The sequence below is a fragment of the Euprymna scolopes genome, chromosome 19 (assembly GCF_053919585.1).
Source record: "Euprymna scolopes isolate OS-2025 chromosome 19, ASM5391958v1, whole genome shotgun sequence".
Taxonomy (NCBI): domain Eukaryota; kingdom Metazoa; phylum Mollusca; class Cephalopoda; order Sepiida; family Sepiolidae; genus Euprymna; species Euprymna scolopes.
This window is the reverse complement of record NC_136500.1, coordinates 84,733,423-84,748,723: the sequence shown is the minus strand read 5'-3', so window position 1 is coordinate 84,748,723 and position 15,301 is coordinate 84,733,423. Positions and strand designations below refer to the sequence as shown.

The 15,301-nt window shown below is 33.0% G+C and overlaps 2 protein-coding genes across 2 annotated transcripts in view; one reads left to right on the top strand and one right to left on the bottom strand.

Moving 5' to 3' along the window:
- LOC145239812 (sperm-associated antigen 8-like) overlaps positions 1-4,486 on the top strand; it is a 28,677-nt gene extending 24,191 nt beyond the window's left edge. The window contains exon 5 of the mRNA XM_080103340.1: positions 4,246-4,486. Coding sequence (XP_079959466.1) covers positions 4,246-4,368 — 123 coding nt within the window. The 3' untranslated portion in view covers positions 4,369-4,486. The remainder of the gene's footprint in view (positions 1-4,245) is intronic.
- Positions 4,487-7,448: 2,962 nt separating this feature from the next.
- Positions 7,449-15,301, bottom strand: part of LOC145239811 (WD repeat-containing protein 41-like) — an 81,798-nt gene continuing 73,945 nt past the window's right edge. Inside the window, exons 13-14 of the mRNA XM_080103339.1 lie at positions 13,715-13,783; positions 7,449-12,638 (exon numbers count right to left, since the gene is read on the bottom strand). Of these exons, the coding sequence (XP_079959465.1) occupies positions 12,564-12,638; positions 13,715-13,783 (144 nt within the window). The 3' untranslated portion in view covers positions 7,449-12,563. The remainder of the gene's footprint in view (positions 12,639-13,714; positions 13,784-15,301) is intronic.

Here is a 15,301-nt window from a genome sequence, read left to right as displayed (position 1 = left end):
ATTTATTTTTTAATCACGTTCACTCTTAACAAGGCGTATCACCACTTGAACGTAAGGGGCTACTATTTGGGACCATGCTTAGGAAAGATCAACAAGATGTTGGTTTACATTACATTTAAACTTCTGCATATTGGCACAGTCAGGGAAGCAGGTAACAGGAAGGGAATTCCAAAGTCTAGCTGTTCAAGGGAAAAACTATTTGAGTAGAAAGCTATCTTGTATTAAGGGATCTCAACAGTGAAGGGGTATAATTTTGTTGCTAAGCAGGTTTGTCAGGGATATGTACGTCAAGGGGGCACACATGCAACAAGTTCATCAGAGCACATTCCATTAAAATACTTGTAAAACAGGCAACATTGCGATGATATGACAGGGGTTAGAGCTTAGATGACAAAGTGGGGCCTATTAGATTGACTTTGTGGACCTTATCCAGATATGGCAACAATACTCCATGCATGTGCGAATAGTGGCCTTGTAGAGGTGCAGCATACAGGTGTGAGTAGTCTTCTAGCATGATAGAGGGAACCCACCTTCTTTGCAGCAGCCATCACAATGTCCTTAATGTATTTGTTACAATTCATATTGTCTGTGAATGTTAGGCCGAAGAGTTTGAAGGAAGAATTCTCAGGTAGAGTGTTATTTGTCATGGATATCAGTGGTTGGAGAGGCGTCTTATAATTGGTAAAGAAGAGCAGCTTAGTCTTACTAGCATTAAATGTTACGATCGATTTTAATATTTAATCCCAAACAATATTTTATTTTGATTAGTCATGAACAAAGGAAACTGGAGGAGATTTTACCCTAATAATTAGAAGTCCTCTTACTGCCACCTTTTAACAATAAGAACAAACTTAATAACAGACACTTTTCTGCTATTAACTGCTCCATTGGCTATTATTCTTCCTTATCCTATTTTGATAAATGGCTAATCTATATTCGACTTTAATGAGAGAAAGAGAAAGGAAAAAGGGGAAAAGACGATCTACTTCATGTATATAATAGCGTCACCATTTTGTACTTGAACGATCTTAGAGACAAATGTTGTGAGTTCGAATCTCACTTGGAGCATTTTTTTTTTTTTTTTTTTACTTTGATTTTGTCATTAATATTGGGATGATTAATCAAAATTAAATTCAAGAATCGGAATGTTTTGTGGTATTGGAATCGATATTGGAAAAATGTTAGCTTAATTTCTGATTCCAAATTGATTCTTTCCATTTGTTATGTTTGTTTAAAACTTAACTTTCCACTACTCATATTAATGATAAAATGATATATTTATTGATTTTAAATCTACTAGTAAAGCTAAAATTTATAGATCAAAATAAAAATGTAGTCATAAAGTGCACCGGAAAAAATGTCCTGGTAAAAATGGCACAAGTGGATAAGAAAAAAAGCCACGTATGAAAAAAGATGAAAATCTCACATTAAAAAGTTTGTCAAATGAAAAAGGAAATTATATCTACATCTAAAAGGAGATTAGAACTTTCCGCTAAATCAATTTTCTCAAAACAATGAAATTTTATGATTTTTAGGTGATTTTAGAATTAGATTCAGTAATTTAGAATCGGAATCAATTATTGTATCAGAATCATTTTGGAATCGTCCCATCAATAGTTATAATATTAAGCAGATTGTTTCGGTTTATTTTTAACTAGCAGAGCCACCCAGCATTTCATGGGGCAAAAGTTTAACATATTTCTATTAAAACTTCTATTTTTCTTTCTATCTTTCTATCTTTCTCTCTCCCCCCCCACCTATTTTCCTTCAACCCTTTCTCAAAATCCTTTTTCTCCTCTGCCCAGCTCTTTCCTCTCAAGTTGGGCATACACACATACATACACATTTCCTTTATATAATAGATTCCTTGTGGAATTATTCAGCATTTTATTTTCAAATTAAATCATCATAACTAGGTCTATGACAACAGCATATTCTTTTCATTGTTTTGACTCTCGAGTGTGTATCCGTTGATATATTATATGCTTTTATATAGAGTGATGTGGTTCTCAGTTGATTAACTGTGTCTGTGTCGGATATATGTTCTAGAGTACAAAACAATGAAAAGAATATGCTGTTGTCATAGCCCTAATCATAACACTGAAAAAAAACCCGAACCCCCTCACCTCGACGAAACCCGGTCCAGTTAACACTCAGAGAATAATTTATGTAAAAAATTTTTTTTGGATATTACTTATTCCACTGATCAAGAATCTACCAACATTGTGGGTCTTTGGTTTGTAGTTTTTGATTTTTAGATAGGCATACACGCAGACAGACAACTGCCCTTTATATAGAAAATTTTTCTGTAATGGATATACTTTAAAGCAGTTAGGCCCCTGAATGATGTTGGGTAGCTTTGCTAGTTGTTTATTAGTGAAGAAGAGAAAATTTTGGTTATTAATCATTTAAAAAAAAAGTTCCATTTATCAGTTTATTTGAAATTACGATTATTAAAAATATTTCTAACAAAAACAAAACCATTCTTAAAATGCGTCCATTCAATCTGAGTGTTTAAAAATGAAAATCTTTTTTTTATAATCAGGTTCACATTAAATCCGATTATGTAAGGTTTGTTCAACTCTTCTATTTGCTGGCCATGCTGCTGGGCAACACTGAGTAGCCATGCTAGTCTGTTATATAAAGATCGAAAGACATGAAACACTTCATGGGAATCGAAAAGAGTAAATCAACTAAAAAAATATAAATTTATTTAAAAAAAGAATTTGGAAGAAAATTTACCTTTTAAATAAAGTTGGACCAATTATACTTAAAATACTCCAGAAGCAGAAATAGTAGTTTCCAATTCTGGGGTGCCTCAAGTATAATTGATTCATGAAGTTTCCATTCTGTTTCCGAATTTTTGAGATGATGATTGATAATTTAGATTATTTGGATAAGTCTGCCTACTGTTCTCATCCTATGTTATTCTTACAATGTTTTGGTTGATGTAATCTTCTTCAGATGTATCTTGTTAAACGTGTAAATATTTCTGTTCAACTTGGAAATCTGCACAGAATTTCAAATGGAACCCTTTATTTAATCCATGGCTGGTAGCATGCCTTTGTTCTGTCAGCCATGACTAGGTAGAAGTCTTAAGTAACTTACAATTGTATCCTTAGTATCGCCCCAACTGAGAATTGAAACTTCAACCTCCAGAAAAGGTTAACTTCGAACTGAATTTTACCTAGTATTAGTTGGTGCAAAAATAATGTCGTTTTGACGTGTATGTATATATATATATATAGCAAAAGTACCCGTTGTTGACTGGGTTCAAAAACAGCCTACAGAAAATGGACTCTGATTTATGAAAGTATTATAGGTTATGAAAAGGAAGGGTTGTAAAGAGATAGCTTCGAATTCGGGGGTATCAAAACCAAAGCAAAATATGACGAAAGTAAAAATAAAATAGATAAACCCCATAATTTATTATACTATACCTGTTCACACTGAAACACTTATCACAATATTCTGTGGATCTATATTAAAAAACCTTGTTAAACTTTGTGACATATTTCCATTCTATGGCGGTCAGGCGCGAACGAACACCCCATAATTTTATTATACCATATTTCTTCAAACTGAAACATAATTATCAAAGTGTACTTACGCAGATAGATATGAAAAGCAGACCCTATAATTTTATTATACCATCCCTATTAAGTTAAAACATACTTATCAAAGTATTATTATGTACATCTATATCAAAAACACTTGTAAACGTTTTTTTTTAATTTTTTATTTCCATACTTTGTGGACCAGGCGTGTACGCAGACCCCACAATTTTAATGAATCATCATTATGCCTGATAAAACATACCCATTCCTGTGTCTTGATACATCTTCTATCATTATATGTGATCAGTTTTCTATAATAGTCAACCATATAGGAGCCTATTCGTGACCAGACACACACACACAGACGTTCAGCTTTATATTATAGATATATATATATATATATATATATATATATATATATATATAGATATAGATATATCTGATAAAAAACGACATTATTTATGCATTAATCTAATACTTTATCCATTAAGCCACAAGCTCATGTTTGCAAGAAAAGTTACATCAACTGAAACGTTGTGATATTAACACACAAGATGGCAACAATAGTCCAAGCAATACAAAGATTCCATTGTTGTAATAAATGTTAACAAGTTTTCAGATTTTCTTTTTTTTTTTTTTTTTTTTAACTTCAAAATAATTTTTTCATCCTCAATTCTCTCATCTTCAGGGTGTGAGCATGGTGACGGCACGAGACACAGTTTTCCGCAGAAATGATCACTTTAGTAAACCTATCAGTGAATACTGGGGAGAAGCACAACCCTACGAGCTGGAGAAGGACCCTTTAATGTGAAACTGGATATTTCCTATTTGCTTTTACCCGACATAAAAAAAGATGATGATGATGATGATGATAATAATAATAATAATATAAATAATAATGCTAAATAAATAAATAAATTTTTTAAACATTTCTTTTTACAGTTTCTTCAATTAGAAACGTAATATATTCAATCATTATTTTGTTTTTGAATTTTTTTAGATGAAAATTGATAATTTGCATTTTTTTTTTTTACAGAGTACTATTCTCATCTTCATTATTTTTTAAACATCTCAGTCATTGCAACCTCCAAGCTTGTTTGGGTGGATCATTTTTAACTCAGAAATCTATGCAGAATCTAAACTGAATTTTTTTTATTAAACCCAAACAGGTAGATTGTTCTTGTTCTGTCAGATATGACTGGATAGAAGTGTTACTTAATTATTATTTTTTAGCTATTATCATCTGTAGCAAGGATTGAATCATTAACCCCAAGAAGACTATCGCTTAGAACTGTTGCACTACAGTTTCATTACTAAGAACTTATTTACTGATAAATTAGCATATTGATGTTATTGTATTATTTGGATTATTCAGACTACTGTTCTCATTTTATGCATGATTTAATTAATATGAATTCATTATTGAGATGAGTATTATTTATTAATTTATTTATCTGTTTTAATTATTGTTTCACAACGTTTCGGCCAACTATTCCTTTGGCCTTCGTCAGGGGGTAACCACAACGGGATAGGAACTCTGAATCTCCTAACTACATCCTCAGCAGTTATTGCCTTCCATAGTTGTTGTTGTCTCACGTTTTGGCCAAGTAAGCCTCTGGCTGGTTTTGAGTAGGATTGAAACCGCTATCTTCTTGGATTTTTTGGTCTTTTAAATCCACGTTGATTTATTATCTGATCTTTCATGGTCGGGTCCGTATCGAATATTATATATTATTTAATTAATTGGAATTCATTATTGAGATGAGTATTATTTATTAATTGCAGACTATTATCCTCATCTTTTTTACTTGTTGTTTCATGACGTTTCGGCCAACTATTCTTCTGGCCTTCGTCAGGTAGTAACTGTGACAGGATAGGAACTCTGAATCTCCTAACTGCGTCCTCAGCAATGTTCTCATTTTGGCTGATATTTTCACGTTTCAGCCTATGTAATTTTCCAACCTTCATAAGGTGCATCTTTCTGAATTTGGGACTCTTTATGAACCAATACAGAATTTAGGGTTGAACTCTTCATTTAATTGGCATTCAAAGGGTTCAGTTCAAAATCCTGTACTGGTTCCCCGAGTCTGAATAATCCAAGTGATCTATATGCATACATCTTTTGAAGTAATCAAGTGTATTTTCAGCACTCTAATTGTTGCAGCAGTTGAGAGGAACGGGTTTAACATGACACCCACTATCTGATGTCAATCAAAGACCACACCTTTCTAAGCGTAATAAAAACTTGGATCAATTAAGTTTCAAAGACCCCATAAAATGAAGAAAACAAAAGGAACAGCTCCGGCTTGACTTTCAATGCATGTGGCATCTGCAAACAAACAGACAATAAACTCAAACTATTTTGATTTTCATCACAAGATCAATTTTTAACATAAAAAAAAAGAGGGGGGGGTATTCAATATTAAATATTTTACATATTTTGCTTAATTTGTGGGTCCTTGAAACCTAATTGATTGAAAAAATTTTATTTTCAAATGAACTTTATCCCAAAATAATATTTTTTCCATTAAAAAAATTTTTTAAATAATTTTAGATTAACTTCTTACTTAACTTGTTTTCAATATAATTTTCATACTGAATTTATCATATTAATTTACTCATGACTGAATGGTTATTACAGGAGAGGGGGCTGCATAGCTTTCCCGCTAGAATTATTCAGACTATTGTTCTCATCTTAGATATTATTCGCACACTTTTGTTGATGTAACCTCTGACCATTTTCAGTTGTGTCAGGTCAAACTCAGAAATCTGTATGAAATTTACGAATGGAACCATTTATTTAAGTCACAGGGGTAGTTTGCTCTCATTCAGTCAGCCACATGAATCTGTGATGCAACAGCTAGAAGTGCTTAGTAATAATCAACTGAAGATTCAATCCTCAGAATGGATGATATTAAGCATATGATTAAGAATTGCTTAAGATTTCTAGCCGTTCATGGCTGACAGAACAAAAATAATCTACCTCCATCGATTAAATAAAGAGCTCCATTGGAAATGCCATGAAAATTTCAGAGTTCAATAAGACACACTTAAAGAAGATTGGAGGTTACTTCAGTCGAAACGTTGTGAGAATAACATTGGAGATGAGAAAAGTAGTTTGAATAATCCATCGTCATCTAAAAATTTCCAAACTTTCTCAATATTAATAGAATAGTATTAAACAAAACCTGGTTGTTAAATTTCTGATGCCAAATCAGCAACTGTTTTGGAGGAACTGCTTTGTCTGCCTGTTTAATGTCCATTTTACATGCTGGCATATGTTGTTAAGTAGCTTTTAGAAAAATGACTTCCAAGCTAACCTATCTCTGGCCAGGTCTTTATTTATCCCTCTTTCTCTCAAATCCATTCTTTCTCCCATGTTTTTTCCTTAGCCTCTCAAATCCATTCGCTTGTATTTTGGAGGAACTGCTTCCAGCCTGTTTTGTCTGTAATTCTTGGTGGCTCCTTTTAGAGAGATTTTTAACAGCATATGGTGGTGGTGATAACGATGATGATGATGATCATCATCATCATTGTCATCTGTTTAATGTCCGTTTTACATGTTACCATATGTTAAACAAGCTTTTAAAAATATACTTCCAAACCAACCTATCTTTGGCCAGGTCTTTATTTATCCCTCTTTATCTCAAATCCATTCTTATCACTTCTTCCCATGTTTTTTTTTTCCTTAGCCTTCCCCTGCCAACTAACACTACTACCTCAAAGCGTTGTACATCTACTAAATTAGCCACTCTCATCTATTCTTTCAATGTGACCAAATCAACAGAGTCTCCAGTTCTGAATACACATGTGATAAAACAATTTTTATTTTCAATTCTTTGTCGAAATATATAAATAACAAGATAAACAAAAAAACAAAAACAAAACAAGCAGTTTCAATTCGTTTTTATTTTCAATATATATTTTTTTAAATGATATCTCTATTCAAAGTTTTCTTTTTTAATTTCTTCTCCTTCGACTTTTTTTCCTTCCTTCTTCAAAGCACCATCTCTTGAATTACATCTTTTTCGGAGTTACAAAAAGATCAGATGGATTGTTGACATTGAAATCAATAATAAAAATTTTTTTTTTTTTTTTAAATTAATTACCAAAAACATTTCATAAATAAAATATTTCATACTATTTACTATTTTCAATAATGTACTTTATTAGAATAATTACATACAGCTCACCGCATGACATGTTGACACACCGGTTCTTGCCAGATCACCTAAGTTAAGCAATGATGAGCCGGGCCAGTACCAGATGGGTGACTATTTGGGAAGGCTAGGCCAGCATGTAGGCAAACATCAACACCTACTCGCAAGAGTTGCAAAAACAGAAACATCATCTCTCCAAACTCAGAAATACATGTGTCTGGGGACCACATGTGAACTTCATACTCCCATGAAACTCTCCTTTGGAGCAAGCTGATTAAACTTGTGGCCTTACCAGGCTACTAATATAAAAGTTATCTTAGCTGTGTGTTTGTGTACATGTGTGTGGAATGATCTCTACTAAACTACTCTGTTAATGTTTGATCTACAGATTTAAAACTTAATATATATGGGATTCAAAGTTGTGGAACAAATTCGATTTGGTTTTTAACCGGTAAAAATAGCTGCTAAGGTGTAAAAATTGAAAAATTGGAACTTGGCAGGCATAAGTGCTCCTCTACACATGCACAAATATACATTTATATGTTAAACTGCATTAATTTTTAAAGTTTTGATATCCATCCGTCCTTAGGTTATATGATAGTGAATACAGCTAGAAAGCTAAATATTTTAGTTTCGATTTATAGCTGATGGCACCCAAATCATATTTTTTTTTTTTAACTTTTGAAATCACTACTATATATTGGGTACAATATATTAATCAATAGAGAATTGGCTCTATAATAATAAATATGAAATCTGTATAAATTCACACCATATAAAAGCATATTTTATGACTGGACAATGCTGGGACACCTTGTTAGTACTATGTATAAAAATGTGGGTTGGTTATAAGAACCAATTTCACTCTAGATTTTAAATGTATATTGAAAACTAATATGCAAGTGTTACATGAAACAGTAGGTGTGATATTTAAAAGACGCTCAAATCTTTATGATTAAGTATAGATATTTCTGTAAAGTACAGGTGTTGATGAAATATGGTTAATTATGCTTCTCGTCTAAAAAAAAAACCCCCAAAAGACCATGGGTGCTAATTATCAAAAACAAAAAAATGAATAAAATAAAAATAACAAACTAAAAATCACACACATGGGAGCTTAGTTAAAAATTGTGATTAGTTTATAAAATCTTGCAAAAAATCAATAAGCACCTAAAATTATGATTAATTTTGTGTTCTTGCAAGCAATCGATATGTTTTTTTTTAGATCAAAGGTGTATTTAACATGCTGATTATTTTAAAATTCATTGTTTTTTTTTTGTTTTTTTTTAGTTGAACATGTTTTCAGTGGAATAATGAGCAGGAGGTAGGTTAGGATAAAGTATTTGAGGTAGGGTAGTATCTTTCTGAATTAATCTCCAGGGGTCCCCCCCCCCAATTAGTTTTCATGTATCTCAGCACTATAAAAAATATAGCCTCTCCATAGTGAATGACCATCCATGCATGGTAAAGAGCAACATCTAATATATAAACGAGAAAATCTGTGTCAGTTTGTGTGTGTGTATGTGTGTGTATGTTGGCCAAAGACTTTTAACAGATGCATTGGACAATGAAAAAATCGGTATTGTTGGAAAGATCAATCTTTTGGATGAAAAATATGTAAAAATTGGCCAAAAAGATTAATTCTCCGACTGGGCCGTTTTTTTGCAAGAAGTGGTCACTTTTTGCGTCAACATTTTGCAAGTCATATGCCTAGTGATCTGAATGTACGTTTAAAAAACATTATTTTGACCCGCCGTGACATCATAAGTCGTTGTGGCCGTGACAGCAAATGCGTTAACTTTTTTCACCTCCTTTTCCTCTTTCACGTTACAGGTTCGAACTTACCTACTGCGGCTAATTTTTTTTTTTTTTTTTTTGCATTTGCAGGGGTACTCGCTGCTATTTTGATTGAAACAAAAATTTGTTTTTTTTCTAGGGGTTGCTCAATATCTTTAGAATACCACCTCTCTCCATCCGGGCAACGCCGGGTAGTCATACTAGTCTTTTATAAGGTTACCATTTTAATATGCATGCACATACAAACAGAAGACAGTGGATCTAGAGGAGTAAACCTTGACCATCGCCTCCATTCAATCCCAAGAGACAATGGATACTTCCTGTGAGGGTAGTTGCGCCTGTAATTGTGAAGCAAGGATTACGCAATATCTAACCACATCTCTCATAAATTGGCACTGCTTGATTCCAGTGACAAAGAGAAATCCCAGAAGACTAGAAACAATACTGAGATAAGTGGAGAGCACATATGTTGTGTTGTTATCACTAAATAGTTTAGCACATATTTTTATATTAACCGGCCATATATATATATGTATCTATGTATATTGTTTTTAGTATAACTGACTGTTGTCTTGTACTTGAATGTCTATCTTAACGTCCCGTGACTCGCCTAGTCTCTGTGTGCGTGTCAGAACATATAATACACAAAACGAAAACGGCGTACCGGTCCGCTGTTAGTCGCTTCTGTCTTTTCGCCGCTGAATCCTGGTGGAGCTGGAACCTGTTTAAAGAACCGCTTCAAGACAGGAACCAAAGACAAATGCGTGTTTTTAATATATATTTTATTCACTCCTCAGGCATCGAGCAGAACTCGAGTGAATCTTGACTTGTGGGTTCTCCCTGTGAGACTGTTACATCCCTCATTGGGGTACTTTCTTAACCTATCCTGCTTGTTTGGCATCTCAAATCCAACTCAGTTAAGTTAAACAGCTTACTCAAACCAGAGCACCTGACACGTCACGTCCGGTCCTTGTTTGGATACTTCTGGTGCAAACTGATCGGTCACAAAGTTTGATATATGTCAAAACATGTCACAATTTAAATCTCTGTTGTTCACTCATCGCTAGATAGATAATTATATAGACAGATAGGCAGATCGATAGATAGATAATTATATAAACAGATAGATAATTATATAGACAGATAGATTAATAGATACATAATTATATAGATAGTTCAATAGATAGATAGACAGATCGATAGATAGATAATTATATAGACAGATCGATAGAGAGATAATTATATTGACAGATCGATCGATAGATAGATAATTATATAGACAGATAGATCGATAGATAGATAGATAATTATGAATGAATTATTGGATGAAAAATATGTAAAAAAAAAAGCATTGTGTTATATAGATAGATAGATAATTATATAGACAGATGGATAGATCGATAGATAGATAATTATATAGACAGATCGATAGATCAATAATTATATAGACGGATCTATAAACAGATAACAGGCAAGTAAATGCTATTATCTAACTCATGCAGCACCTTGTATTTCCAAATGGTCACCCATTTTAGTACTGACCAGGTTTAATGCTGCTTAACTTTGATGATCTAACAGGAACCGGTGTGTCAAACATAATTATGCCATACAAAATAACCTTGAGCATGAATCCTGCTATTCTATGAGTAGCAGTAGTTCCAGTTCATTTAAAAATTTTCATAAAAACATCAACAGGCATCAAAAATTATGATGCAGGTCATCCACTAATGATCTTGTTTTTGTTTTTGTTAATTTTGATTTAACATGTATTTAATATGCCGATTAGTTTAAAATTTATTGATCTTTTTGATTTAATGTGTTTAATGTGTTTCCAGTGTAATAATAAACAGAAGATATATAATTAAATGCGGGTTAAGAGTTTTTTGGTGAAGTAGTACGTTTCCGAATTAGCTTGCAGAGGTGTCCTTGACTTAATGTATCCCAACACTATGCAAAATATAGCCTCTCCATAGTGAATGACCCACCGTGTATAGTGAGGAGCTACATCCTTCATGACACAGCCAGAACACAGCTGATCAAGAGAGGTAAACTGTGACCACAAATCCTGCTATTTCACGGGTAGCGGTAATTCCACTTGCACTCATCAGCAAATGGTTCCAAAAACATAACTTTTTAGATGTTCAAATATTTTTTAAAATATTTTTATTTTTGACAATGGGAATGCCCCGCTCTGTCAACCAAACTCCAACGACGAAATGTTGCAACCCTGTGCCTATTTTACAAGTATTTTAATTGAAGGTGCTTCGACAAACTCTCAAGCTGTTGTACCCACTAGATGTAAGTACTCTCGACAAACAGCAAAATCCTCTCCCTTCACTTTTGAGATCCCTAGATGCTGGAAAGCCTTCTGCTCTAATAGTTTCTTCCCTCAAACTGCTACACTCTGGAATTCCCTCCCGGGTTCCTGTTACCCTGACTGTACTGACATGCAGAAGTTTAAGTGAAACGTAAACAGACATCTTGCTGCTCAACTGCCTACATGGTATCCCTGCAAATTATGTCCAAGATAGTAGCCCCTTACATCCAAGTGGCACCGTGTCTTGTTTGGGACAAAATAGCAGTAAATACAAATAAAAAATAACTACTTCAGATAGTGGAGCAGTTTGGTCATGTCACATATCTTTCAGATCAATCTATGAATGACTCAAAACAAATGTGAATGGAATCATTACTAAATGATTTGATTAATGAGATTTGATTTCGTTTAAAAGAAAATCGTTAATTGAATACATAGAACAGAATGATTATAGCGTTTGGTTTTGATTACTAAGTGTGGATAAATCAGGCATAGACTAAAGTTTCTTTGTCACAAATATGGTTGGACTGCAAAGAGAAATTGTAAATTTTAATTCATGGCTGACATTTGGGGAGGGGGGACGGTGGGAAGACACCCTGTATTTTTAAACTAGAGAGTTTGAGAACTGTTGAAGATCATAATTTATTGGGACCTTTCATGAGTAGAAGAAAAATCTGATTTCCATTTGCAGGTTTTGATATGTGTTTGTTGAATAAAAACCAAATGAAGTCGTTAAATGATAAAGTCGTTTGATTGTTGTAATTCCAAGACCTGCGTGCATCTCTTCATTTCTTCGTGTTCATGGTTCTAGAAAAAATAAAAGAAGGGAAAAGAAATCATTCAGATTTCATGCTATTTTTTTTTTTTCTGGTCAAGTCATATAAATATGTAGATATAGAGGGTGCTACTTTGGTTTGATATCTACAAAGGAGGAAGAAATACTGTTTTGTAGCTCCTTATATCAAATCGCTTCATCTTTGTCAAAAGTGATTTCCGTAAAAAAAAAAAAGTGCTTCACCAGTACGAGTGGTACCCCTCCCTATATACTTTTTTATTTTCATCTTTTTTTCATTTTTTTTCAGTGGATTTTTATTAAATGGACACTAGTCTATCAGATTATAAAGAAAAAATGAAAAAAGAAATCAATATTTTAATATTTATAGAGGGTACTCGGTTTCGAATACAATGTGAATTGATCACCCATTTTAAAACCACTCGACATTTTTAGGCCAAATTTTGCGAATTTAGCCTTTTTTAGGCTATTTGGCCCGGTTTTGTAATTTCGCTTAAAATCTGCCCATTTCTGATTATTATATACATATTTATGGTTATCTTCAAGTTTTGTAAACTGACATTCATAAAGGTTTTGCCCGGATGAATATATTTTTTTTTCCAATTTTTTTCTTTTTTAAATATTTGACATTTTTTCATTGTTTTATAATCCGGTAGACTAGTGTCTATTCAATAAAAATCCGCTGAAAAAAATTGAAAAAAAACGAAAATAAAAAAATATAGGAGGGTACTGCTTGTACATGTGAACCAAAAAATATATCTGTGTGATACAGGTGCTGTTTTGGCTTGATATATACAAGGAAAAATTATCTTCATCATATGGGTACTATTTTGGCTTTAATATCTACAAAAAAAAATGTCTACACTGTATATCTCTTATTTTGTGAGGTTAATAAGCTCTCTAAGCACATATTCTTTTGAAGTTAATTAGGATAATTGTATGTGGTGTAGTTGGTATAACAAAATAGATTAATGAGATGTAAATTAGAATGTAAGTGTAGATGTTAGAGTTAAGGTTAGTGTTGGGACAATTAGAATTGAAAAGTCCTTTCACCAAAATTGTTTTAAATTATTATTTGTTAAATACTCACTTTCCAGGCTATCATCATTCCATCAACACCACAGGTCACCAAACCATCATTCCCAAAATCAAGAAACATCTGAAAGGGAAATAAAAAAAAAATTTCAGAAACAAGATTTTTTTTTTTTTCATTTTCATTTCTTTTTAGGCTTCCATACATAGTGGAACAATAAATTTGTTGTCCTAAAAAACAATACTACAGCTTTATTTTGAAACTTTTATTGAAAATCACTATTTGATTATGTAGTAGAGCTGACATCTATTCAATGTAGCCGTCTTAAGCCTCAATCACTGTCTCGATACAGATCCAGAACTGGAAGCATGCCTTTTCCACAAGCTCTGGCGGGAGCTCAGCAAACACTCAGCGGATCGCAGCGATCAGGCTGACTTTGGTGTTGTGGGAGGTCATGTTGGGGATATTCTTGATGTATGACCAAACGAAGTAGTCCAGCGGGTTCCGGTAGTAGTAGTAGTAGGAGGAGGAGGAGAAGGAGGAGGAGGTTGAGGAGGAGGAGGAGGAGGAGGAGGAGGAGGAGGAGCAGTGAAAGAAGTGTACAAAGTCGTAGCGCTCTTTGTAGAGTCCTGCTGCCACACTTAGGGTCTGCCAGCAGCCACCTGATTGCATCAGGGGATCACCGCACTGTTCAGCACATCCAAGTACACTTTGGTGTTGACTTTCAAGTCGACTTAGAAGATGTGAGGTAGCATGATGTGGCCTCCACTTGAAACCACACCAAAGACCATAATTGTGACCGAAAACTTTGTTTTCATAACCCTAGGCAAAACTCTGTTATTTGTGGCAATTATGCTATGCATTTTGAGGGTGTTGGGAATGGTCCTGTTGTCATAGCTTGGATCAATAGGAAGCATGAGTTGTACAGCAGTGCATCTCTGATCTAGGTTGTTGAGCATTGTGTCACTTTCAGACATGATAGAAGGCTCCTATAGTTCTTAGGATTTGTAAACAACTGACCAACTAGTAGATGGTCTGCAACAACAAAAAAAAAATCAGTTTCCATTAAATGGAAATGGAATCATGTCTTTTCTAGAGCGACAATTTTATCGTTCCACTGTGTACATTTATAATCTACTCAAATCAGATCTCTTTCTAATTTAGGCTACACGTCAATATAACCTGTCTCAATATAGATACTAATATTGAGATGATTAATTTGAAGCGGAATTGAGAATTTGAAAAACTAAAATTTTGGGGGTATCAGTATTGGAAATTTGAGCCTTTTTTTCTGATTCAGAAACGCAATTCTAAAAAATTTTCTCTCTTGACACTAAAAAGAAATGAAACAAATGTGTTTATTTATTAATTGTATTGAAATCAAAATTTATTAATTGTATGGAAATCAAAATTTATTAATTGTATCGAAATCAAAATTTATTAATTGTATCGAAATCAAAATTTATTAATTGTATTGAAATCAAAATTTACTAATTGAAATCAAAATTTATTAATTGTATTGAAATCAAAATTTATTAATTGTATCGAAATCAAAATTTATTAATTGTATTGAAATCAAAATTTATTAATTGAAATCAAAATTCATTAATTGTATTGAAATCAAAATTTATTATATCAAAATCA